The sequence below is a fragment of the Oryza sativa genome, chromosome 7 (assembly GCF_034140825.1).
Source record: "Oryza sativa Japonica Group chromosome 7, ASM3414082v1".
NCBI classification, from domain to species: Eukaryota; Viridiplantae; Streptophyta; class Magnoliopsida; order Poales; family Poaceae; genus Oryza; species Oryza sativa.
In genome coordinates, this window is record NC_089041.1 from 29,765,343 (window position 1) to 29,789,432 (window position 24,090).

General features: G+C 41.9%; 3 protein-coding genes across 4 annotated transcripts; 2 read left to right on the forward strand and 1 right to left on the reverse strand.

Moving 5' to 3' along the window:
* The first annotated feature begins 232 nt into the window (after positions 1–232).
* On the forward strand, positions 233–3,067 carry LOC4344389 (omega-3 fatty acid desaturase, chloroplastic). The gene is made up of 7 exons (XM_015790979.3): positions 233–696; positions 784–940; positions 1,045–1,137; positions 1,280–1,465; positions 1,634–1,714; positions 2,315–2,452; positions 2,571–3,067. Exons 1-7 carry the CDS (start codon positions 275–277, stop codon positions 2,733–2,735), a joined length of 1,242 nt encoding a protein of 413 aa, XP_015646465.1. The 5' UTR covers positions 233–274; the 3' UTR covers positions 2,736–3,067.
* Positions 3,068–3,417: 350 nt separating this feature from the next.
* On the forward strand, positions 3,418–14,843 carry LOC4344390 (uncharacterized). Of its 2 annotated transcripts, XM_015790973.3 has the most exons (28): positions 3,418–3,692; positions 4,053–4,212; positions 4,294–4,389; positions 4,475–4,589; positions 4,702–4,864; positions 5,063–5,234; positions 6,451–6,540; positions 6,664–7,125; positions 7,202–7,795; positions 8,013–8,081; positions 8,760–8,876; positions 8,959–9,204; positions 9,673–9,720; positions 9,804–9,944; positions 10,275–10,355; positions 10,438–10,500; positions 10,586–10,693; positions 10,830–10,910; positions 11,001–11,048; positions 11,506–11,580; positions 12,500–12,595; positions 12,683–12,763; positions 12,858–12,929; positions 13,516–13,560; positions 13,646–13,729; positions 13,906–14,009; positions 14,108–14,273; positions 14,384–14,843. In XM_015790973.3, exons 1-27 carry the CDS (start codon positions 3,514–3,516, stop codon positions 14,253–14,255), a joined length of 3,738 nt encoding a protein of 1,245 aa, XP_015646459.1. In that variant the 5' UTR covers positions 3,418–3,513; the 3' UTR covers positions 14,256–14,273; positions 14,384–14,843. The 2 variants fall into 2 exon arrangements, with proteins under 2 accessions (XP_015646459.1, XP_015646460.1); XM_015790974.3 differs by lacking the exons at positions 13,516–13,560; positions 13,646–13,729; positions 13,906–14,009; positions 14,108–14,273; positions 14,384–14,843 and adding an exon at positions 13,310–13,509.
* Positions 14,844–17,887, reverse strand: LOC4344391 (phosphoinositide phospholipase C 2). Its single transcript, XM_015790978.3, has 7 exons — positions 16,946–17,887; positions 16,638–16,883; positions 16,304–16,542; positions 16,049–16,166; positions 15,603–15,749; positions 15,440–15,526; positions 14,844–15,331 (listed from the first exon to the last, which is right to left on the reverse strand). Exons 1-7 carry the CDS (start codon positions 17,609–17,611, stop codon positions 15,038–15,040), a joined length of 1,797 nt encoding a protein of 598 aa, XP_015646464.1. The 5' UTR covers positions 17,612–17,887; the 3' UTR covers positions 14,844–15,037.
* Positions 17,888–24,090: the final 6,203 nt, after the last annotated feature.

Genomic DNA, 24,090 nt, shown 5'->3' on the forward strand with positions numbered 1-24,090 from the left:
GGGAAGAGAAATGGGGATGTGAGTAGTTTGTGGTTGGGAGTGTAACGGGTGGGGTGGTTTGGAAGGTGATGAGGTATTGGATGGAGTGGAGGGAAGGCTGAGGTTTGCCGACGAGTTCCCAAAAGTGGGATACGGACAGATGGATAGATAGATAGATAGATAGGGCCGGCAACCCAGTTGGGTTTTCCTTTCCTTTTTGCGTTGATAAACCCAGGCGGGGGCGGCGCCGCGCAGCTTACCAATACCAATTGGAGTAGAACCAACCAAGGAAAGAATGGCCCGGCTGCTACTCTCCGGCGTCGCGCCGCTCCCCCTCCTCCCCTGCCGCCGTCGCGCCATTGCATTTGCGCTCCCACTTGGGAATGTCCGCCTCCGCCTCCGTGTGGCCGCACCCACCAGCCGCGTGGCCACCGTGGAGGAGGACGACAATGAAAATAATGCTCCTCCTCCTCCTTGTGAGGACTTCGACCCGGGCGCGGCGCCCCCGTTTGGTCTGGCCGACATCCGCGCCGCTATCCCCAAGCACTGTTGGGTGAAGGACCCCTGGCGATCCATGGGGTACGTGCTGCGCGACGTGGTGGTGGTGTTCGCCCTCGCTGCCGCCGCCGCGCGCCTCCACAGCTGCCTCGCCTGGCCGCTCTACTGGGCGGCGCAGGGAACCATGTTCTGGGCGCTCTTCGTCCTCGGCCACGACTGGTACGACGGTATTCATTTCCATTTTGATTCCTACTCCACTCTACTACACTAGTAGTAATTAATTCGTTCATGGAATTGGAATTGCAGCGGGCACGGGAGCTTCTCCAACAACTCGAGGCTCAACAGCGTGATGGGCCACATACTCCACTCCTCCATCCTCGTACCCTACCATGGCTGGAGGATTAGCCACAGGACGCATCATCAGAACCATGGCCATGTCGACAAGGATGAGTCCTGGCATCCCGTACGCATTCCTTCCTTCCTTCTCGATTTCACTACTTAATTGCAACTACTCCAGTTGGGTTTCCCCATTGCAAATGAATCTGATCAATCCAATCCAAAATGCAGCTCCCCGAGCGGCTGTACAGGAGCCTTAACAGAGCCACCCGGATGCTCCGCTTCTCCATACCCTTCCCCATGCTCGCCTACCCATTCTACCTGGTTAATTAATTGCTACTCTAGTACTCTACTAATATTACTAGCATAACAATGTACTCTACGTTCATTATTCCATTATATATATTTATATGTGATGTGATGATTAAGACGATGATGAATGGATGGATATATTGCATGCATGCAGTGGTCTCGGAGCCCAGGAAAGTCTGGTTCGCATTTCCATCCCAGCAGCGACCTGTTCCAGCCCAACGAAAGGAACGATGTGCTGACATCCACAGCGTGCTGGGTGGCCATGGCTGCCCTCCTCGCAGGCCTCACCTTCCTCATGGGACCCCTCCTCATGCTCAACCTCTACTTTGTCCCTTACTGGGTACGTAGTTACCCCCTACATACATACGTTGGTTCATTGATGTGATCTGTGGATTGGGTTCCTCTATCCTCTGCCTGCCCTCGATCTCCTCTTTTGTGGATGTGGGGAACAAAACCTACCTTGCTTTCTTTTCTCATCAGTTTGTATTTCAATTCTACTTCTCTGCAGATTTTTGTTATGTGGCTGGACTTCGTCACCTACTTGCACCATCACGGCCACAACGACAAGCTGCCCTGGTACCGTGGCAAGGTCCGTTTAACTAATTACTAACATTTTTTACTATCAATTACTATTAGACGACATGCATATATACATCATTTCTTCTCTCTAATTAAACTCGCTCACACTATATGCATGCTTAATATATTCAGAAATCAAGCAATATATATGTATGCATGGCTCACACACTGAATGAATAAGCTAGGTTGCAACTTTTATTTATGCCGTTGGATCTAGTAATCGATTGATTGCAGTACGTAGAAAAAAAAAGATTAGGCATAACTACCTTGTCAAAAATAGTCAATTTAGGAAGGGACTTTGACCTGAGCCTGTGATTAAACGAGTCATAGAAACTAGATGATAATGCAAAGATGCGATCTTCTGTCCACAAAAAATCACAATACGTTGTGGTCCATGATGCAAATGCAAGTTGGATCACAACTTTTGTATACATGCATCTTTTTCCTAGAGAGCTGCATCGTTTTCAGAATTCATACTGTGAGGCAGTGAATTTTTTTCTTTTTTTTTTCTTTAGAAAATGTTCGTAGGCAGAGAATTACTCAAGGAAATCCAAATAATAATAATCTCACTTTTGCACTTTTGTACTGAATAGATTGATGATATGTACAGGAATGGAGCTATTTGCGGGGAGGACTGACGACAGTGGACAGGGACTATGGGTGGATCAACAACATCCACCACGACATCGGGACACATGTCATTCACCATCTTTTCCCCCAAATCCCGCATTACCATCTAATTGAGGCGGTAAGCTCTAGTCTCTGCAGTGCATGCGGAGTACTAGTAATTAAATTATGCTATGTGATGTTTATCAGTACGTAGTGCTGAGTAATTACTAAGAAGCATGGGTGATGAAAATGTGCAGACGGAAGCAGCAAAGGGTGTGATGGGGAAATACTACAGGGAGCCGGACAAGTCTGGGCCTTTTCCCTTACACCTGTTTGGAGCGCTGTCCCGGAGCTTGAAACGCGACCACTATGTCAGCGACACCGGAGATGTGGTCTACTACCAGACCGACCCTGCTAACTAAATTAATTTTACATTTCCTTCAATTCTTTTAAGCCCGGAGGCTTAAATTAGCTTAATTAGATAGCTGCGACTGACCTGGACATGTATTCAACATTCGATCCACAGACAGATAGAAAGAGACCTATATATATCGCCGATCAATCGATATATATGTGCGTGTCCGTGTGGAGATATGGAGGTCACAATTCTTTCCATGGATATATAGGAGTATACATACATGTATTGAAGGATATGTAGCTAGATTTGATGTGCGTGCGTGCTGTACTTTGTAAGACGCAGCATAAAGCTAGTGACAATTTGGACAAGGCCATATTGATATATCCATTATATACACACCTCAATGCCTCATTACATTTATATATTGTTTCAAATACTGTAGCAATTACATATGGAGGGTGATAGGAGTAGAGGAGAGAGAGAGGAGGATTGGAGGAAGAAGAAAGGTTATCCACTGACATATAGGCCCGGTCAGTGGTGACTCAGCGAGATGGGCCCGTTTTGTCAAGATGGAGGGTGAAAATTTCTGGCAAACTCGACGTAAAGTTGAGGGATGACAGGTGGACTTATTTCCTATTTCATGTGCATCTCAAATTTGAGCCCATATATCTGATGATTTAAGTCCAGATGACATCCCTCCCACCGTAAGCCCATTTACATTTTCCAACCCATCCCATATTCATATTATTCTAAAAAAAAAAAGAAAAGGGAAAGCCCAACCCATCCGCAGGCGGCACGGCGGAGTGAGCGCCGGCGGCCGGAGCGGAGGAGCTAGGGTTCCGATGGCTGTGGCCGCTGCCCAAGACCTCCCGCCGACCTTCCATCCCAACCCCTCGCCTTTGCCTTCCTCCATGGAGCCGCGCCTCCGCCAGCTCCGCAGGGTTCCGCTCCTCGACTTCGTCGCCCGCATCGCCGACCTCCATGCCGATCAGGCCAGCCCCGTCCGCAAGCTCGTCGCCGAGTCAGTGTCCCTTTCTCCTCTTGGTCTTGGACCTCCCAATTTCATCCTCCCGTCCTAGGTTTTTATATTTGGATTGTGTGTGGTTTAGGTGTCAACGTTGAGTCACTCTGTAATTTTATTTCCACACACATTCGATGCTAAGTTTCCACTCTTCTATTTACCACTCACCAACAGTAACAAATGATAATTTAGCGCTTGCTAGTTATTAACAATACTGTACACGAGCCTGCTCGCTCAAGGTGTTGTTGTTCATAAGAGCGTCTATTAGAAATTATAATACTCTGCCCACGCTTTTCACTGTGCTCGTATATGCTCATGGTTTTTTTGCTACATGTGCATGTCAATTCTACCCCGACATAGGATGATTGGTGAGGTTGGGTCAAAACACATGGCATACCTTCCCAATGTCATGCCTTGTCTGCTTCATCTTCTCAACGATGACACACCTGCGGTCGCAAGGCAAGCTATTAAAACAGGAACAACCTTGTTTGCCAAAGTACTACGACAGCTAGTTATTCAGGTAATTTTATCAGAAGCTCTTCGAGCAGCCTGTGTGGGTGAACTTTGCCTAACATCGCTGGTTTGCCGGATTTGATATCAGGGCTTGTTCTCAAGTGGTGGCATTGATGATTCATTAAAATTATCCTGGGAGGCACTGCTCAAGCTTAAATCTGCTGTGTCACACATGGCCTTTCAGGTAAGGCACTATCTTTTTCCTCGTGGCTGGTCAATTTCATCCTCTCCTCCTGCCATTTCTTACATCTGCGTAACCTGCTGTATAGCCGATGAGCAATGAAGGAGCCAGGTTACTGGCTATTAAATTTGTTGAAAAAACAGTTCTATTGTACACCCCTGATCTTGATACCCCACCGGATCCACCAATTGAAGTTACAGAAGGTATAACATACACGGCATTTCATACCCCCCCCCCCCCCCCCAAAAAAAAAAACATTTGCCAATATTTTGGAGTTGTGCCATGATGGTCTGTCATCTGTAAATCCTTTTGTAGATATGGGATTCAATGTAGCGTGGCTGAGAGGAGGTCACCCTTTGCTTAATGTTGGAGATCTGGCAATGGAAGCCAGCCAGAACCTTGGATTGCTGCTAGAACAGCTTAAGCCTCCTAAAGTAAAATCACTCAGTACTTCCATGATCATTGTCTTTGTTACTAGGTTTGTCTCATCCATTTGTGTTCCACTGTCTTTTCTATATATTACCTTTCTTACCATTCTTGGAACAAATATATTTCCTGTATGAGGATGTTGTAACATTTATTCATTCTGTTTGTAGAAGAAAGTGCAGGTTTCTTCCATGTTATATTTTTATCTTCTACCATTTTTTCCTCATCCTCTAACATGAATTTCCCTCAGCCTCTCAGCTATCGCGCAAAGAAGACCTTCATTTTACGGACGCATACTTCCAGTTTTACTTTCTTTGGATCCAGCAAGTTCCATTATTAAAGTGCAAGTCCCAGGTGCTTTCCATGCTTTGAAGAGTGCCTTTGCTGCATGCCTGAAATGTACACATTCAAGTGCAGAGCCGGTATTTCTTTTAGCTTGTACAACTAGTAACTTATAACTTATAAATGTTGCATTCATAATATCTGATATTGTCTGTTAACTTTTTCTCGGTGAACCTTTCTTTCTACTGGCAGGTTTCACATGTATCACTCCGTGCCTATTTCATTATGTGCTTAAAAACTGTAGTTAATTAATTTATTATGTAAGAGGCTATGCTGTTTTTATTTGGTCAGTGTACTCAAGAGTTTTGCATACTGTATACACATGTTAGGTCGCTTAGGTGCCTATGGGTTTCCTAGATGGGGCTCAGTTAATCACATCTTTGGTCTCATTTGTCCTGGAAGGCGCCAATGTTTTTGATTGGTTACTAGTTCGGTTAGATTGTGGATGCAGGATGAATGAGTGAGTATGGTTTAGTACTTTGGTTGGATGCATGTATTATGGGAGTGGTGAAAAAGAACTAAACTAAACCAATTATGTCTATTGTACCATTCTAACCATAAACTAAGCATAAAATAAGTTCCTTCATTGTGACATTTTAACCGTATATAATCGAAATTAGCAATTACTCCCAGCTCCCGGGGAATATCAGAGTTCTTTTCTTTATTTTGCATATTGCCTTTCTTGATTGATGGAACCACATTCCAATAGATAAGTTCATTACCAGTGCCAGCATCATATATTGGAGAGTTTGGACTTTGGCAGTAAACAAGCTGGGGTTTCTTGGGGAGACAATAACATCACGCAGTTGTTAGGCGGTGGCAATTTGTCAGGCAGCACTAAATCAGGCATGAGCTTCAACATATGTGGGGTTTTAGTGTCAGCTTTAGCAGCCTGGGAGGCAGCATATTTGGTAGTGTCATGGCAATGTGGGAGATATATATGCTTTATTTCCTTATTCTGCTGAACCATGCTCATTTCCTGTACGCCTTGCATCCTGTTCATGTGAGCCTAGGCTGGGTACATGCTTTATTTCCTTGTTCTGCTGTATTAGGCTTGAGGGAGGAGATTGTCCACCTGTCTGGACTCCTAGGGATGATTGGTTATGATACAAACAACCGCTGGCCTCAATGAAAGGAGGGCACCAATCAAAATGTGCAAATTACCCATGCATATCATTTCATATACTGATGTCGGGATTACTAACTTCATATTTTATCAATGGAACACATTCTTTTATCAATAGCATGTTCTTTACTATTTTCTAAATGACTTAATCCGAAATTTCCATTTTGCAGTGGCGAGCTCGCCTATTGGAAGCTCAAAATATTATCAACCAGGCTGATTCGATAGAACATTCTTCAAACAGGGTAGAATCATTGCCTCTGGTATATACTGTACCTCTATATCCAATATCGCTCTCTTAAATTAATAGGGATAAAGGGAATAATGATAGGAAATTTACAATGCTTGTATATTCTTACCCCTTAAGTTTGGTCCAATTTTAATAGGAGACAACAAGCACAGATAACAGTAACAAGCGTAATCTGATCGATGACATCGATAATGCGCCAGAAGATGGTGATCGTTCCAACAAAAGAATTAGGCAATCACATCATGATCAAGAACATACTGAAAATGTAAAGAATAATGTGGAGCTAACCTCTGCTGATACCCCATCTAGCCCGTCCAACTCTGCAAGTACTGGAAATTCTGAAGCTGTATATCAATTAGTTAGTATGTTTGCTGCATTAGCCGCTCAAGGTGACAGAGCGGCTGGATCACTGCAAATCCTGTCATCCAGTATTGCTGCTGACTTATTAGCAGAGGTGGTAATGGTTAACATGCAACACCTGCCAGTTTCTCATCCTGAAGTAGACCAACAACAATCTCCTTCAGCTGGCCAGCCATCTGGTGCTCCGAGTTCAAGTCTTCTTTCAGCATGCTTTCCTCTGTTAGAATCTTTATTGAAGGTTGGTTTTTTATCTAGATTTTATTGATTCATTAGAGTTTCTTCTTTGACTTTTGTTTATTGAACTTTGTCTTCAGAGAATAAATCAAAATGATCGAGAGGTCGATGAAGCACCTCAAACTATAGATTCTGCTGTTGTGCCATCTGCTGCTGGTGAAACTGCAGCAATTCCTGCCATTCCTGGACCTACCTCAAGAAATGTACCTATGGAGGAGAATAGTAATAGTTCATCAATTCCATCTGATATGGAAACTATAGAGGCTAAAGAACCCACTGCAGATGCCGCTAGGTTATCAATTGAGATTCAAGAATCATCAGAAGCTTCCCATGCTTCAACAGAACTTCAAGGAACCCAAGAGCATGGTGGCAGTTTTATTAGTTCATTGCCTGCTGATAATTCCTCAGCTGGTCTTAGTTTGGCTCAATCTTCAGAAACTCGTAGTCCAAGCTCTTCTATGGTGGAAGCAAGTCAGACTCAGTTCTCATATTCAAGCACACTTACTTCACAGCATGTGCTTCCAAAGTTGGTTGTGACTAATATTGATCTCAGCGATGAGGCTAAAGATCTACTTCAAAAAGAAGCATTTTTGCGGATTCTTGATTGTGATAAACAAGATGCATCTGGTGGTTCAATAGCTCGTCTTCCCTTGCTTGCTCACTTGGGTGTTGAGGTACATGTTACATTGCCTCCTTTAGAGTAATATTCTTTTGCTTCAATTCGGTTAGTGTTTTTTGTGTGCACCATTGTTTGGTTAATTTATCCATTGACAGTTTCTTTGCAGAAGCAATTAATTGATAGTGCCTGCAATGTTTAAACCAATGATGCTTCAGTTTCTTGTATTTTGTCATAGTTACACTCCTTTTACATTATGCTACTTGATAGTGCAGTTCCCTTTGGAGTTGGACCCTTGGGAGCTTCTCCAGAAGCATGTACTGTCTGATTATGTAAATAATGAGGTACAGGTGTACAAAATCATAGAATTTCTTTTCTGTACAGTTTTTTTTTTGGGTCCACTGGGTGCAACTGGTATCAATTCTCTATTATAAACACAAGTGTTGGATGGGAACTGATTTAGTCCATACCAAAAAAAAGAGAGAACTGAAAGCTTTTTAGTCCTGCCTAGGTGACTGAACTGGGAGAAAAATCCAGTTCAACCACATGGCTTTGATTCAAACCAAATTACCTTGCTAAACGTTACGGATTTTGCACAGAATGCTACCTATCTGGTAGACTGGCAGCGAAAGATCATACTTGACAACTACCATGACAATTACAAGAACATATCCCCAACCTCCATTGCCAAAGTATTTATGGAAATAAAATATGTTTGTTCAGCTTCACTTTTTTTAACTTCTAGTTGTAGGGCTGGCGCTGTATCTGTGGTATGTGGTTCAACTAGCAAGCCAATATCTTGACCAGTTAACTAGACACAACATTTTTTATCTTCATTCTAGTTTACCAAACTACTCCCTCCATTCTTATTTATATAGCAAGCCTATGACGATGATCATTATCTATTTATTATATCAAAATGTTTACCCAGATTATGTTTCATGTAACTCTGTTGCTTTATCTAATTACATGCTTTAATCAGTTTACCCCTTACAATGGTCTGACTATCTTTCCTTGAGCAGGGACACGAGCTGACACTGTGCATTCTGAACAGGTTGTATCGTGAAGCAGAACAGGATCAAGACTTCCTTTCATCGAGAACTGCAACATCAGTTTATGAATCGTTTCTTCTGACTGTTGTATGTCTTCTTATGATATCTCTAACTTTGTCACTGTATTGTTTTTCTTGCATCATGTCCAACCACTTCTTATTTGGCGTAGGCTGAAAATCTTCGCGATATGTTTCCGGCTTCAGATAAATCACTTGGAAAATTACTTTGTGAGATACCATACTTACCAGAGGGTGTATTGAAGTTGCTAGAGGGCTTATGTTCTCCTGGAAGCAATGAGAAGCAGGACAAGGATCTGCAGAGTGGTGATAGGGTAACTCAAGGACTTAGTGCTGTCTGGAACCTTATCATGTTAAGACCTTCAAATCGAGACAGATGTCTGGAGATCGCTTTGCAGGTGCTAGACTGACTTCATGACATATTTACTCACCTTGTGTAAATGTGCGATACGCTTGCTTAGATGTGCAGCTCTTCTCACATGATTTTTGTGAGTCACAAACTGTCATGAGATTGTCAGGAACTCCACCTGTGGTAGCATGAGAAAGTTTTCTATTTTGATTTTTGATTCAGTGGTAGAGCATGCAAGAGTCATTTGACATGATGTCAGTTTTAGTTGTTTCATGTGTCTTGGAAGAGTTCAGGACAGTTGAACACTCAAAATATGAGTAATGTTTTGCATCTCTATTTCCCTTTTATGGACATAAGCGTCAGATTGAACTCCAAACGTGCAATTACCAATGAATGAAACTTATATACTGGTTAGGACTTGATGTTGGTTTTGTTGACTGGTACTCTAGTGCTACTTTTCTGGTTCAAGTATAGCTTGTTCCTTTTTTATGATTCTAAGTAGAAGTTTTTCTTGCAGAGTTCAATCCATCATCTAGATGAGGTCCGCATGAAGGCAATACGCTTGGTAATTGACCTAATTGTTTGTGCTTGCATGAAACATGCATTTATGTGATTTTAACCATTTTGTTTCTCATTTGGTAATAACAGGTAGCAAATAAGCTATTTCCTATGGCAAGCATTTCAAAAAGGATTGAAGATTTTGCAAATGAAAAACTTAATTCAGTTCTGGAAGTAGTTCCAGCTGATGAATCAGCAGCTTCTGAAATGTCTACTCCAGAAGCACCCAAGGTTTGATTTATGCTCTAATTTCTTTCACATGTACTGTTCTGGACTTATTACAGTTTAGTTGATTCTTAAATAGAATTGCGGTTGAACTTTGTCATAAAATCAACCAAGTAATACACTAAAACCAAGAAACAGATGAAAAACAGACGAATAAAGTCATATAGATGAACCTACGAAGTGATGTAAAAAGAAAAAGTGATGAGTAAGATATGCAGAATTGTAGATGACTTAATTGATATTGTCTTGGAAGATAACCTTGAGTACATTTCTGTTCCTTTTCAAGTGAATTATAGTGCTGCCTTTTCTTATTGGGATGAACTGTGTCTTATGAAGGATGGTGGTTCAGAAAATTTATCGTCTTCAGTAGCAGATTCTCAAACTTTGATGTCACTCTATTTTGCTTTGTGCACCAAGGTTAGTATTTACTAAAGTTTAACATCTTGATCTGATTCTATGGATTTTACTAACAGCATGCAATTTACATCTTACTTGCCAGAAGCATTCCCTTCTTCGGCATGTATTTGCAATATATGGAAGTCTACCACAAGCTGCCAAGCAGGTCTGTGCTGACTGCTTCTCTCTGCCATGCCAATGGCTCAATCAGTAATAAACTATATCCATTTGATATATTGTATACCTTTCAGGCAGTTCATCGACAAGTACCCATTCTGATCCGCACAATAGGCTCATCTCCCAGTCTTCTTGGGATCATCTCAGACCCACCAGCTGATAGTCGGGACCTACTGATGCAGGTGCAAGTTGTTCTTTTATGATAAAAATCCAAAATTCTGCTTAAATGTGTACAGAAAAAGATGTTTCATCAAATTTTCTTAAAAGGTTTGTTTTATCTGAATACATCATAACCCATGAAATTGCATCGCCACACAGGTTTTACAGACACTCACCGATGGAGCAATGCCATCTCAAGATCTGATTTCCTCTGTAAAGAACTTATATTCTAAAACAAAGGTTCTTTACTTATCTTTATCAGAGTTCAACTTTTGTTTCTGGACTGATTCCCACCTGAGATACTATTAACATTCTGGCTTCATTTTGCAGGATATCGAGGTCCTTTTTGCAGTCTTGGCTCATCTGCCAAAAGATGAGGTTTTTTTCTCCCCCTTGCAACATTGAAGATATTACAATGAACCAGCAGCATGCATACCTTATTTCTAGTTTTATTGAACTATAGAATTTATGCAGTAGTTTATATTTACTTTAAGTCTTCATTTCCTGCAGTCACCTAATGACTGTTGTGTACTGTCATTTATTAAATGTTAATCAGCATATGCTGCTGAATTGCTCACAATTTATACTATTTGAATTGTATTTGCAAAACCTGTGGTAATAATTTTTGCAATGGAGTGTTTCAATTAGAAGGTGTACATATGCTGATTAACATTTAATAATTGACTAATCTGGGTATCCAACTTTTCCGTGTTAAGAATCTTTGACAATGCATGGCATGTTGCATTAGTGGAACTTTTATGGTCTCTAGGCATCAATATGTCACCTGTATTATTATTATAGTTTCACATTTATTGTTCATTGTGCTTTTTCTCAGGTCCTCCCTGTTTTTCCCAGTATTGTTAATCTTCCCTTGGATAAGTTTCAAGTTGCACTTTCTCGAATCCTGCAGGTTAGTTTTTGTCTGGCATGAAATATGTGCATGCTGTGTTAATTTTCTATCTGATCCTTAACTGTGATTTGTATTTGAGTATTAACTTAAGTTCATGTCCAAGCTGATCCTTTCGTTGCACCTTTGACGTAAAAAAATAACAACTTTAATGTTTTTTTAGTAAAACCTTGTTTCTACCCTCTCCTTTTGGGGTTATATGTTTCACGTGAGTATTATATATTAGACTTCTGCAGTTGAATACAGAAAGAAGCTTATGCAGTGCCACACCACCCCAAAAATTCACCTGTATTCAATGACCATCCAGTAGCTTAGCTATCCTTCTTAGGCCAACTATGTCGTCAAAGTATGTAAAGTTGACTGGGGGGAGAAGATAATGCATGACTTTAACTGGTAACAAAGTGGATTAACTTTGGTCTTCTGTTAGTAGGGCACAGTTTTCTTGTTGCAGTTATAAAGATTTGGGAGCTTTTATTTTTATCTAGAAAAATACTGGAAAGTTTACTCAAAGGCACTCACACACCGCAAGAATCCATCAGACCGTAACTGATCCATATTACATGCAAACACTGATTGATCTTATTAGCTGCAAATTTGCAGCATTCAATAAGACAATAAGATATGATTCCACAGCTCATCTATCATGTTTGATTTTTCCTTCATGTTTTTTCTTTTCATGATATGATTTCCTTTTCATTTAATTATTTTTCTCAAAGTAGGACAATGGTAATTGTTTATTTTTTTTACTGCCTGTAAAATGTAAATATTACAGTTTTACTTGTTGAAAATTTTATTTTTATGCCTGTTGCAAAGTGCAAGTTCAGTGTACTTGTTTGGTTTTGGTAAATTGATTCAGTTTAGTTTTAAGGGTTTCCCAGCTTGTGCGGGCTTATGATACATTATAACTTGCTGACTATTGCAGGGATCACCGCAGAATGGGCCTTCTCTTGATCCATCAGAAATTTTGATTGCGATTCATGTAATAGATCCTGAGAAAGAAGGAATACCACTCAAAAAGGTCTGTTTCCAATATTTTTAAATAGATCATTTGGCGATTTAGTTTAATATACTGATAAATTTGGTAATTCATTTTATCTTATGATAGGTTATTGATGCCTGTGCTGCTTGTTTTGAGCAAAGGACAATATTCACTCAACAAGTTTTGGCGAAAGCACTGAACCAACTGGTATATATGATCATATTTTTCGCCTTTTCAGATGTACCTGCCTTGTGATATGATGTAGTTGTTGGGTCATTGCTCAAGCTCTACTTTTCCTCAGGTTGAACAAATTCCACTTCCGTTGCTGTTTATGCGAACTGTTATGCAAGCAATCGGTGCATTTCCTGCATTGGTGAGTTAACTGCATGAACCCAATATTCTAACTGTGGCTGATAGTTTATTGGTGTTATAATATATAGTTAACATCTGCTGATAGTACAACAAATCAAGTTGAAATGCCACGGTCATGCTGTTACATGATCTACCTGTGGTTCATGTTGAGTAGGCCACATTCCCTTTCCTGGTTTTGGTGCTTGCGCCTGATTCAATTAGAAAGTGTCCATTCATGATTTTTCTTTAGTTGTATTTTACTGCCACTTAAGAAGCAAAGAGTTGATCACTTGTGTTTACTGTTTACAACTGCTTGCTTCATATCTGGTGCGTGCACTTATCCACTTGATTCTATGAGAAAGCAGTTACATGGTAATATATGTCCTTTCCACTCTCTCGAAGGTGATGGAGGATTGGGACCATCAAACTATCAAAGATATTCATGTGGAACTTCCTTTATTACACAGTGTTGGCATGATAACATATTGAAGTTGACGAGCATTGCAATTCTTTATTATGAAAAATCTCTTGGGAGTTTTCGGTATTATTTCTCAATCTTATAGACCTGTTTCTTGTTCTTATAATCTGACGGTAAGCCTTCTTTTCAGGTGGACTTTGTGATGGATATCATGTCACGTCTTGTTAGCAAGCAGGTTTTCATTTTTTTTTTAAGTTTAGTTTCAGTGGTTTTACATAATTTTGGATATGGAAATATCATGTCATCTTTTATTATTGCAGATATGGAAGTATCCCAAGTTATGGGTAGGATTCCTGAAGTGTGCTATCTTGACGAAACCTCAGTCATATGGTGTGCTGCTGCAGGTTGGCTCACTTTTGCTTCTACGTAGAATCTACTTGTTCTTGTATGCAAAAATCTCTGTAGCATGTGCACCATCCGCTAGCTGTTTTACATGCTATCTGCTAGTGGCTCTTGAGTTCATTTTTATCATAGTGCCAAACTGCCAATAATTTTCATAACATCAAACTTGGTTTATCAGTTACCAGCTCCTCAACTTGAAAATGCCTTGAATAAGAATCCTGTACTGAAGGCACCTTTGGTTGAGCACGCGAACCAACCTAACGTACGATCAACTCTTCCAAGGTTTGTACTTAACCCTATATCTTACCAGCATAAAAGCTACTTATCCATTTCAAGTACACGAGGGCAGGATCTGATTCAGAGCTTCCATTTTATGGCAGGTCTACCTTGGTAGTTTTGGGTCTTGCTGAAGATCAACAGCAACCTGCACCTCAAGCACAAAGTAGCCAAAATCAGGCTGCAGAAACCAGCAGTTCAGCTGCAGATACTACGACAGAAGTGACCCAGGAATCTTCCGCTGTTAGCTAATCTTCTTCGGCAGCCGTGGTAAATATCTCAAAATTTTTGGCTCTTTGTTTTATCATAATAAATGCCATTATAATGCTCTGTTTTTAACTGAACAAACACGCAATTGTCTGCGGATTTTGTCTCTGCAGAATGTGACGTCCCAATCAACTATTGGTTACTTCCCTTTCTGTATTAGTTATATGCCGGAAGGAGGTGGGCATTGAAGTTCAAGATGGGTCTGGAATAGACCCTTGTTAGGACTTAGGACTTGGATAATTCATTGTAGCTGGGCAGTTGGATATGTAGTATACAGTTTTACCTTGACTAGGGAAATGGGAAGATTCTTAGCCGTCTTTTCATCTTTGGCGGTCTATATTTTCTAAAATTTTTCATTGAACTTTTGTGCCTGAAGAATGTCTGATATTTGTTACATACGTTTTTTTTTTTGGCGGGGAGGGGGGGGGGGTTCAACTGTATATGGTCTTTTTGTGGTCGAGTTTAGTTATTACATAGCGCACTTGCCAAATTACTCCTGCCCTGCAAACAGAACCGTCTGCCGTTGAGATATTTTGTACCTTCGGTATTAATATATTTGGAGGGGTTCAAACAGGAGGAATGAACATGGCGTGAAGCCTTATTATTACATGTTACTCACAAACAATATACAGGACCGAGCCTATGTACAGACACAAATGCGTATGCACAGGAACATGAAAAACCAAACCAAATGATGGATGCTGCACAAGCACAGGCACAGTGCAATGCGATGCGGCGAGAAAGAAAGAAAGTGTCGGTGTGTTGGGTCATTCAAACTCGAAGCGCATGAGAAGCTTGACGTTGTTCAACTTGATCCCTTTGCGGTCGTGGAGTGCCACCGCTCGGATCCCCGGGATGAGATCCGACACCGGCAGCACCGTCTGGCCGCCGAAGTCGTCCTTCTCCGACATGTCGTACTCGTGCACCTCCACCCGCAGCAACGCGATCTCCGGCACGGTCAGTTTGAAGGTGAAATCCTCCTCCCACACCGGCACCCAGTTATCCTCTATCGCCCTCGTTCTCTTCATCACCGAGTCCGCTGGTACTCCCGCTATCCCCACCTATCCATCATCCCATCACAAGTCCATTTTCCATCGTCACCTCCATAATATCACATCAACTTGGAGTAGCGAACCGTTTTCGGTATGAAATTCAATCCACGTACGTACCCGTGCATAAAAGTCTGGAGGAGAATATTGATCAAAGTGGGTCTGCGTGAAGTCCATCCGCCAACCATCCCCCATGTATACTTTCACCTGAAAGGCAGCACTTCAGTGAAGTCTCCAGGTTTCACAGACGAGCACAAACAAAAAGAATGACAGGCATGCATACCTTCAAGGTTTTCTTGGGAGATAGGGATTTTTTTGGGTCAAAAACCTCTGGATCAGTTTGCATTAAGAAATCTGGTTTCTTCACATAACCACAGCCACCATTAGCTTTATAAAATCCATGCATCAACCAAAGAGCTCTTCCATATCCCTGCAAGAAATTTCATGTATTTTTAATATGACAACGGTAAAAGAAGCGGCAAATGTCACAACTTGACAGGCATTCAGAAAACATGGAGCCAGAAATTCCAGGTTGCTCAAATTTGATCCACCAATTCTGAAGTTATATTATACCATAATAATCGTTCAGGTATAATTATAAGATAAAATGTAAACTTAACTGCATTCAGCAAATTGATTCCTCACCGAATTTACTGAATTGGAAATAAGGTACAAAGAGCTAAACCATCACTCTGGAACTAACTGCTCAGGAACAGAAGTGCACCTCACCTGCATATTGAACGCTACCATCTGAGCACCATGCACCCAACCAAGAAATGGATTATAGTTGGATGATGTGACCCGAGTGCCCTTTGGGTATATCCTCAGTAGGTTTCTCTGTGTGAACCTGTTTTGGCCAAAAAGATTGGGCATTTCAGCAGAGTTAGCGAGAGATGGCCTATAAAGTGCAAAAAAAAAAAAACATTTTCACTGATGCTGAAGATGGAAAGGAAGAGCAACTTCATTCACTTAGCAGATTCGTACCTTACAATTTCGGTACCATGATGATCTGCCAATTTGGCAAGTTGTTGCTCGCTCAAACTGAGCCTTCTAACCTTTTCTGGGTCACTCTGTAAGGCATCAAGTAGAGTACCTTTTGGCTTTCCTGCTTTGATGGTAATAAGGTGTTTGTACTGTGGAGCTAGATGCTGTTGCATTTTCTGCTCCTCCTCCTCGTCATCTTCGTCTTCATCGGTGTCGTCGTCATCTTCTCTTTGGTCATGCTGCAGAATGAAACAAAAGTGTGCCCTGCAGGTAAGAAACTGGCTCTACTATGAGCATAAGAAGAAGAAGAAGAAGCTAGTAATATGAGGAGTACTTTAGTGGCAGAGTGGATTTGAGAGTGAATATCTGGGACTTCTTTTCCCCATGCGGCATCGTCAGTGGCGGCGGCCTTGGCGTCCTCTTTGATGGTGGCAGCATTACCATCCTTGGCTTGAAGGTACTCCCTGGGGGGCTTGGTGGAGAGGAGGACACGGCCCTTGAGGTCTTGAGGCGAAGGGAACTCTTTGAGGTGATCTTTGTCAGGGTAGTAGAGGATGTCGCCGAAAACTTCAAGAACCATCTGGCCCATTGGCAAGTGAGCGAGCAAGGCAGAGACAGAGAGAAGAAGAAGATTATATATACCTTGGCTGCTTTGTCCTGGAGATCGGGGGTGAGGTGGTCTTCGAGCGTGATGATAACCGGGTAAGGGGAGGCCTCAAAGGCGTGTTGCTTGATGGAGAGGAGGCATTTGAGGAGGGAGACCGGGGTGGTGAGCGTCCTGCCATGGAGGATGCTGATGTCATCCTTGGAGGAGTTGGGCCACATGTCGAGCTCGATGACGCGGACGCCCCTCTGGAGAGCCCTGATGATGGGGAGGTCGCTGCAGTCGCTGCTGAGCTGGTTGCCGGTGAGGTAGGAGTTGTGGCCGGTGTAGATGAAGTAGTGGGAGAGCGGGGCGGCCATGTCGTGGTGCACCTGCCCCTGCCCGTGCCGGATGGGTGGGTTCAGCTCGTGGGAGAAGAGGAATCGGTGGAAGTCGTCCACCGTCAGGAGTGGGAGTGCCCGCCCCACCCGCGGGATGCGCCCGCCGCGCCCCTGCAGCTGCCGGATCTGCTCCACCAGCCGCTCCATGTCCACGTCGCCGTCCTGGCCGGTGGCCTGGAGGTAGGCGCGGAGGCCGTCGGCGGCCATGTGGGGGCCACCGCCGGCGGAGTGGTTGGCGAAGAGGGCGCGGACATCGTCGGGCGGCGGCGCGTCGTTCCAGCGGAAGCGGCGCTTGAAGATGAGGCAGCACTTGTACGTGCCCATCGCCGATCGATCGCCTTCCTCCTCCCCCTCCCTTCCCAAATCAGTTCACAACCCTCCTCCTCTTCTTCTTCTTCTTCTTCTTCTTCTTCTTCAGTTGAGTTGATGATAAGCCTCTTGGAATTATAATTGGAATTGGAATTGGAATTATGCGAATCAGCTCATCATCAAGCCAACAACAACAGAGAAAAGGAAAGAGTGACCCCAACCCCAACCCTTCTCTCTCTTGTGTGGTGTGGTGGGTGGAGTACTCAACTCCAGTAACCGTCTCCTGTCTTCGTCTTCCTCCGTCGGCACGGTCACTACATTTTATTAATTCATTGATTTGAGTATGCAAGAGTAATTATTTAATGGATGGAATTTTCAACACCACTAGCTCAATTCACTAAATAATTATTATGGATCAAAGGTCAAAGTTCTCACACCACTATGCAGGCCGTTCCAGAATATAAAAATTTTAGAGTTGGACATGATTATTAATAAGAAAATAGGTACAAGTAAATTAAAGAAAATCTAATTAGATAAGAAGTAAAGATAAATAGAAAAATTAAATGGTGAAGATTTAGGATTAGTTGGAAAAAAAATATTGATGAATAAGATGTTATATTTTAGGCTAAATTTTAAGAGCTAAACCTAGGAGGAGGGACCGAGGGAGTAGTACTTTTATCGAGTCAGCTTAAGATAGAAGACTACTCCCTCCGTCCCATAATGTTGTAATCTCGGATGGGTCAGGATGAGACCCATCCTAGGACTACGAATCTGGACATGTATGTTCAGATTCGTAGTCCTAAGATGGGTCCTCATGTTCAAATTCGTAGTTCTAGGTGGGTCTCATCCCATCCTAGGTTGCAACATTATGGGACGGAGGGAGTAATATGCAGCAGAGTTTCTACTTTTTATTAGTGATCTAATCTACTAGAGTACAATAAAGATATTTTGCCATAGAGTATTGCTTGGTTAGCTGTTGGAGTATTAATTATTAGTTGGCCCCACCGACAGGTGAGGTGTGAGTGCATGTGGAGGACGGATAAGAATGCACATAATACGTGGTCTATAAGCATAACATGTGTCCATTGTGTTTAGTTCTAATATATGATATAATTATGATACGACATCCGCTCCATACGATGAGTCTGCCTGTGGAACCGGAAGGTATAAGAAAGAAAGAGAAGAAAAAGAAACAGCAAGCAACTACTCTAAATGTCTCAAAATAAGTATAATTATATACTGTCTATATCCAACGTTTAACGATTCGTCTTATTTAAAAAAATTATGATTAGTATTTTTTATTGTTATTAGATGATAAAACATAAATAGTTCTTTATGTGTGATATTTTTTATTTTTTTATAATTTTTTTAAATAAAACGAACGATCAAATATTGGACAAGATGCACTTATTTATTTTAGGTTGGGGACTTGGGGTAGTATAGTACAAGCTAATAAAGAGGAAAAAAATTGGGAGAGTTAATGGGGCACAAAAGTACAGCCATGTACAGTAATTGAAAGCGGTATAAGACAATACAATAATTAAGCAAAAAGAAAAGAAGGCAACAGACTAGTCCACGAGACGAAAGACAAAATGATGGATAATGGACGTTGCTCTCCCTCGAGTCTTGATCATCATGAAAAACAAGAGAAGAAAAAATGCAACGGAAGCAAAGCGAGGTATCTATCCAGCTAACATTCAAGCATGTGTGCCTTTCCTTGACCCATCGGCTATTCTCCTTCTTTGTTTTCCTTTACACATTCTCTCCCTTTCTTATCTTGCTTATGTTTCAGTAATGCTCGATTCGCTTTCTGTTTTTTTCCCCGCCCCTTTTGTGCCCAAGCATCTCCTGGGCAGCGTATATATGGAGAAAGGTGACTACACGTCTGTACCGTGTAAAGCTAATTTCTTTATGATGCAAAAGTCTGGTTTAGTATATTCATTCATATTGAATATGGAGTAGATCTTACACATTATGTTTATATTCATTCATATTGAATATGGAATAGATCTTGCACATTATGTTTTTTTTTAGATCTTTATGATTTTTATTCTTCGATTAGAGTAATTCTGACCAAAAGGTCCATTTACCCATCAAGTACAAACGCCTTATTGACGGCCCAGTGAGAGACGAAAAGGTTTTTTTTCCTCTTAAATGGTTACTTTATTTTTTTCCTCTTTTCTTATTAATAACTCTTTTGCTATATTAGTTTTTTTCTTCAATGACAATATATTTAATGCTATAAACTACTCCCTCCGTATTTTAATGTATGACGCCGTTGACTTTTCGATAAATATTTGACCATTTATTTTATTCAAAATTTTTGTGCAAATATGAAAATATTTATGTCATGATTAAAGAATATTTGATGACGAATCAAGTCACAGTAAAATAAATAATAATTACATAAATTTTTTGAATAAGACAATGGTCAAACGTTGAAAAAAAAGTCAACGGCGCCATGCATTAAAATATGGAGGTAGTAGTTGAGAACTTGAGATAGAGAGTTGAGACTGTCCTCGGGGGTTTGGGGGGTTAGAGGAGATTGAAGACTCAAACGTCGTTTAGTTTCTACTCCCCCATTAAGCATAATCCTATGTTAAATCTTATGCCACTTTACCCTACTCTAGGAAACCGCAAGCAAGTCTATGTGCTTGTGCGTATCTGGTACTCCCTCCGTCCCACATTGTCGGAGAATGAACTCCTCCACCAGGGAACCATGAGGCCCCCATTTGTGAGTTCGGCTGGGGGCAGCGGGTGAGATTCGAGGGCTTGGTGAGCGGAGCTGTGTGATCTTGAGGGGGTTAGCCCCCCCCAAAGACGATGAGACAAAAGAGGTTTATACAAGTTCGGGCCGCTAAGAAGCGTAATACCCTGCTCCTGTGCTTAGCTGATCTTATGAGAAATTACAAGATCTCCTTGTTGGGGTAGAAGGTGTTGATCATCAGGGGCTCCAGCCCCCCCTCCTACTAGGCCTGGACCTCCTTTTATATCTCCAAGGGGTTACCACATGGGCCCAAAAACATAACTTAGTGGAGAAGGATTACAATCTTTGCATTAAATGCATGTCTTGTCTCTTGACTTGGGAAGCAAGCGCACGTCATCTTGCTGATGAGGCCTGTCAAATCTTGCTGCCTGACACGGGGGGTGCCCCTGTTAGTCACCATTTAATGGGTGAGGACTTCTGGGCTCTTATTACACCGGGAAACGGGAGCCTTACTTTGACCAGAGCGGGAGGACCGACTCTGGCTAGGATAAGAGGATGAGAACCTCTCACCATCATTATTTGATGGGACATGTCAGGCTGCACGTCGCCTGACACACGAGCAGCGCACAGGCGCACTACCCTAGTCCCATCGGTCATTCGACCGGTCACAGACCGGTGGAGTGCATTGCACACCGCATTAAATGCGGCGTTGCGCGACTACTCGAGCCGCCATAAATGCGGGTAGGTGGGCACCTGGAGGCGGACATTTAACCCACCGTACATGGTGACCTAGAGAGGGGGTCGGGGGAGCCCGACCCCTAGTCACAGGAGGGGGCCGCTGCAGCCCGACCTCGGGCCCGATACCCCCTCGGGGGAGGGCCATGTGGCGCCTGGGGTAGCCTTCTCCCTCTAGTCTCGGCCAGGGAGTGGCCGCCGCCCCACCTTGGGCCTGACTCCCCTCGGGGGAGGGCCACGTGGCATCGGGGGGCAGCCTCCTCCATCCAGTCTCTGGGAAGGAGTGGCCGCCACCCTACCTCGGGCCTGACTCCCCTCCGGGGAGGACCACGTGGCATCGTGGGGCAGCCTCCTCGCTCTAAATCTGATACCCCCGGGCCCATATCACCGACACACATTATATGGGACTGGACACTGTTCATCCAAAATAAGGAGGTTGGCGAAAGATGCATGTACCCCTCATTTACTTAGTACTGGCACTAGCAGTGAGAGACTATTTGGGTTTACAAGCTTGCCAGCAAATGATTGGCACAAAGAAAGAGTAAGCATTCCTCAGTATACAATGACATTAATGCATATGTTGACAAGAGTCAATTAAATCCCACTCACCTCTTTGCTGCCCAAAATTCACACGCACTACACATTAGCGCCACAAATACACAGGCATTAGCTGTTCAAAATTTAAACTTGATGCTCAGAACCAACCCGCCATTTTCACTCCCTTGCTCTCACTCACAGGTCTAAAAACCAAAGCTCTCATATTACACTCATATTAGCAACCTACTCCAGCATTACACCAAGAGAGACCCTCAACTAATCCATGGAAGAAGAGGAATATGAGATTCCTGATCTCAACCTTGATCTTGGTGTGCAAGAAGTGCTACAAGATGAAGGTGATGGGATCCCTGACCTTAACCTGGATCCTGCTGTGCAAGGAGAAGATGCCTTCCAATATGAAGATGAAGAGCTTCCTGACAACCAATGTTTTGGTGCTCATGAAGATGAACATCCAGACCCTGCCATGCAAGCAGTTGAACTCTCCAATGGCCGGAGTGCACAAGAAATTTGTCATCTAAACATGGAGCCAGGTATGGAATCAAAATCTTAATGCAAAGCAAGTTATGGTCTTACTCACATTTCCCATCCTCCCTTCTGCTGAAATAACAGAAACATAAATGTTGAAAGTAGCAAAGTTTGTATGATCAAAATTTATGAACAAATTCATAAACTAACAAGCCCAATATTACTTCTTTGCATAACACAGAGCTTTGCAACTTTGCTATTAGTGTCAATCAGTTGTTGCTTTTAGTCAAGAGTTGTAAACTTCAGCCATCAGTCATATATATACTCTTATGTGGTACTGTGCAAAAATGATGATCATAAATGGCTCTATAAATTTTATTTGCTCATTATGATAACCAGCCATTAGCCCAACAATCTCCAAAGTTTATAAGCGTACATCATGTGTTCTAAATAGTTGGAATCAGCATAGTTCAAGTTTTATTTCATAAAGCTGGTTTTAATATCAGAAACTACTAAAACAATCCAAAAAATTAATATTATGAACTTTATATATAACACCACTGAAGGATGACCCATATAGGTATGGGAACATGTGTTTTTTTTGTGGTAGATGACCTAATGCAAAAAAAAACTTTTGTGGTCAAGAATGGTTACTTAATTTATAATGCACTTTTCTATATATTTCATCATACAAAGCACATGACAGGGTGGTTAAAGCCGCGCGAATGCACTACTTCATTAGCTAGTTTCTTTGTACAACCTTCAACTTTAAATTTATCTTCGTCACATGTCATGCAGCAAATTATGGAGAAGATGATATTGTATTTGACGATGACAGACTCTATGTTCTCCAAGATCAATCAAATTATGCAGGTACATACATTATTTTTTGCTCATATGTAATCAGCAGTGATGCAGATGGGGATATCATATGAGTAGCTCATGTCTCACCTTTTCTGTCCATGCAGACGAGGAGGATTTTGATGTTTATTCTCCTTATATGGATGTTGTCTTTGATGAAGATCTCCATACATCAAGTGATGAGGAAGGTATGACATGCAAATGACATTCATTAGTGTACTGCAAGTATAAAATATATTGCCAACTGATATGTATATATATAAATATTTTCTTTGTGCAGATACTCAACAAGACAATATAAAGAGAAGGAAATATTTACCAGAAGCTGAGAACAAAGCTATTTATGGTGCTTTACTTGCAAGTACTATCAATGGGAAACTTGTTGATAGAGATACTACAACAATTATTGCAACTATGGTTGATGTGACAAGGAGAGTTGTACAAGACATTTGGACAAAGGCGAAGAAATGTTTAGCAGCAGGTGTTGAAGTTGACTTTAAATCAAAGAAGCCTGGTAATTGTGGCCGAAAAAGAAGTGACATTGATTTGGATCAGGTTTTAGCACTTCCTTTGAACTTAAGGTGTAGCATCAGATCTCTTGCTAGCGCATTGAATGCTAGCAAAAGCAAGGTGCATAGGTTAGTCAAAGAAGGAGCCCTTCGCCGTCACTAAAATAGCATTAAACCTTACTTGAAGGAAGCTAATAAAAAACAAAGGCTCAAGTTCTGTGTATCCATGCTAGATGTTGCTACTTTGAATGCTGAACCAAGATTTATAGACATGCAAAACATTGTGCATATTGATGAAAAATGGTTCAACGCCACTATGAAAAACAAGACCTTCTACCTTGTATTCAATGAAGATGAACCTGTGAGATGTGTGCAAAATAAAAATGCCATAGATAAAGTTATGTTTTTATCAGCTCTTGCAAAGCCTAGGTATGATGAGGAAGGAAATTGCTACTTCGATGTCAAAATAGGAATATGGCCCTTTGTTAGGAAGGTGAAGTCTCAACTTGATTCAATCTATTTTTATTGCTTTCAAGTCACTTTGTAGCTAACTTGTTCTTTGCTCTATATGTTAGGAACCAGCACAAAGGAGTAGTCGCAACAGGCCGAAGGGTACATTGGTCACAAAATCTATTACGGTGTCGAGAGAAACAAGTAGG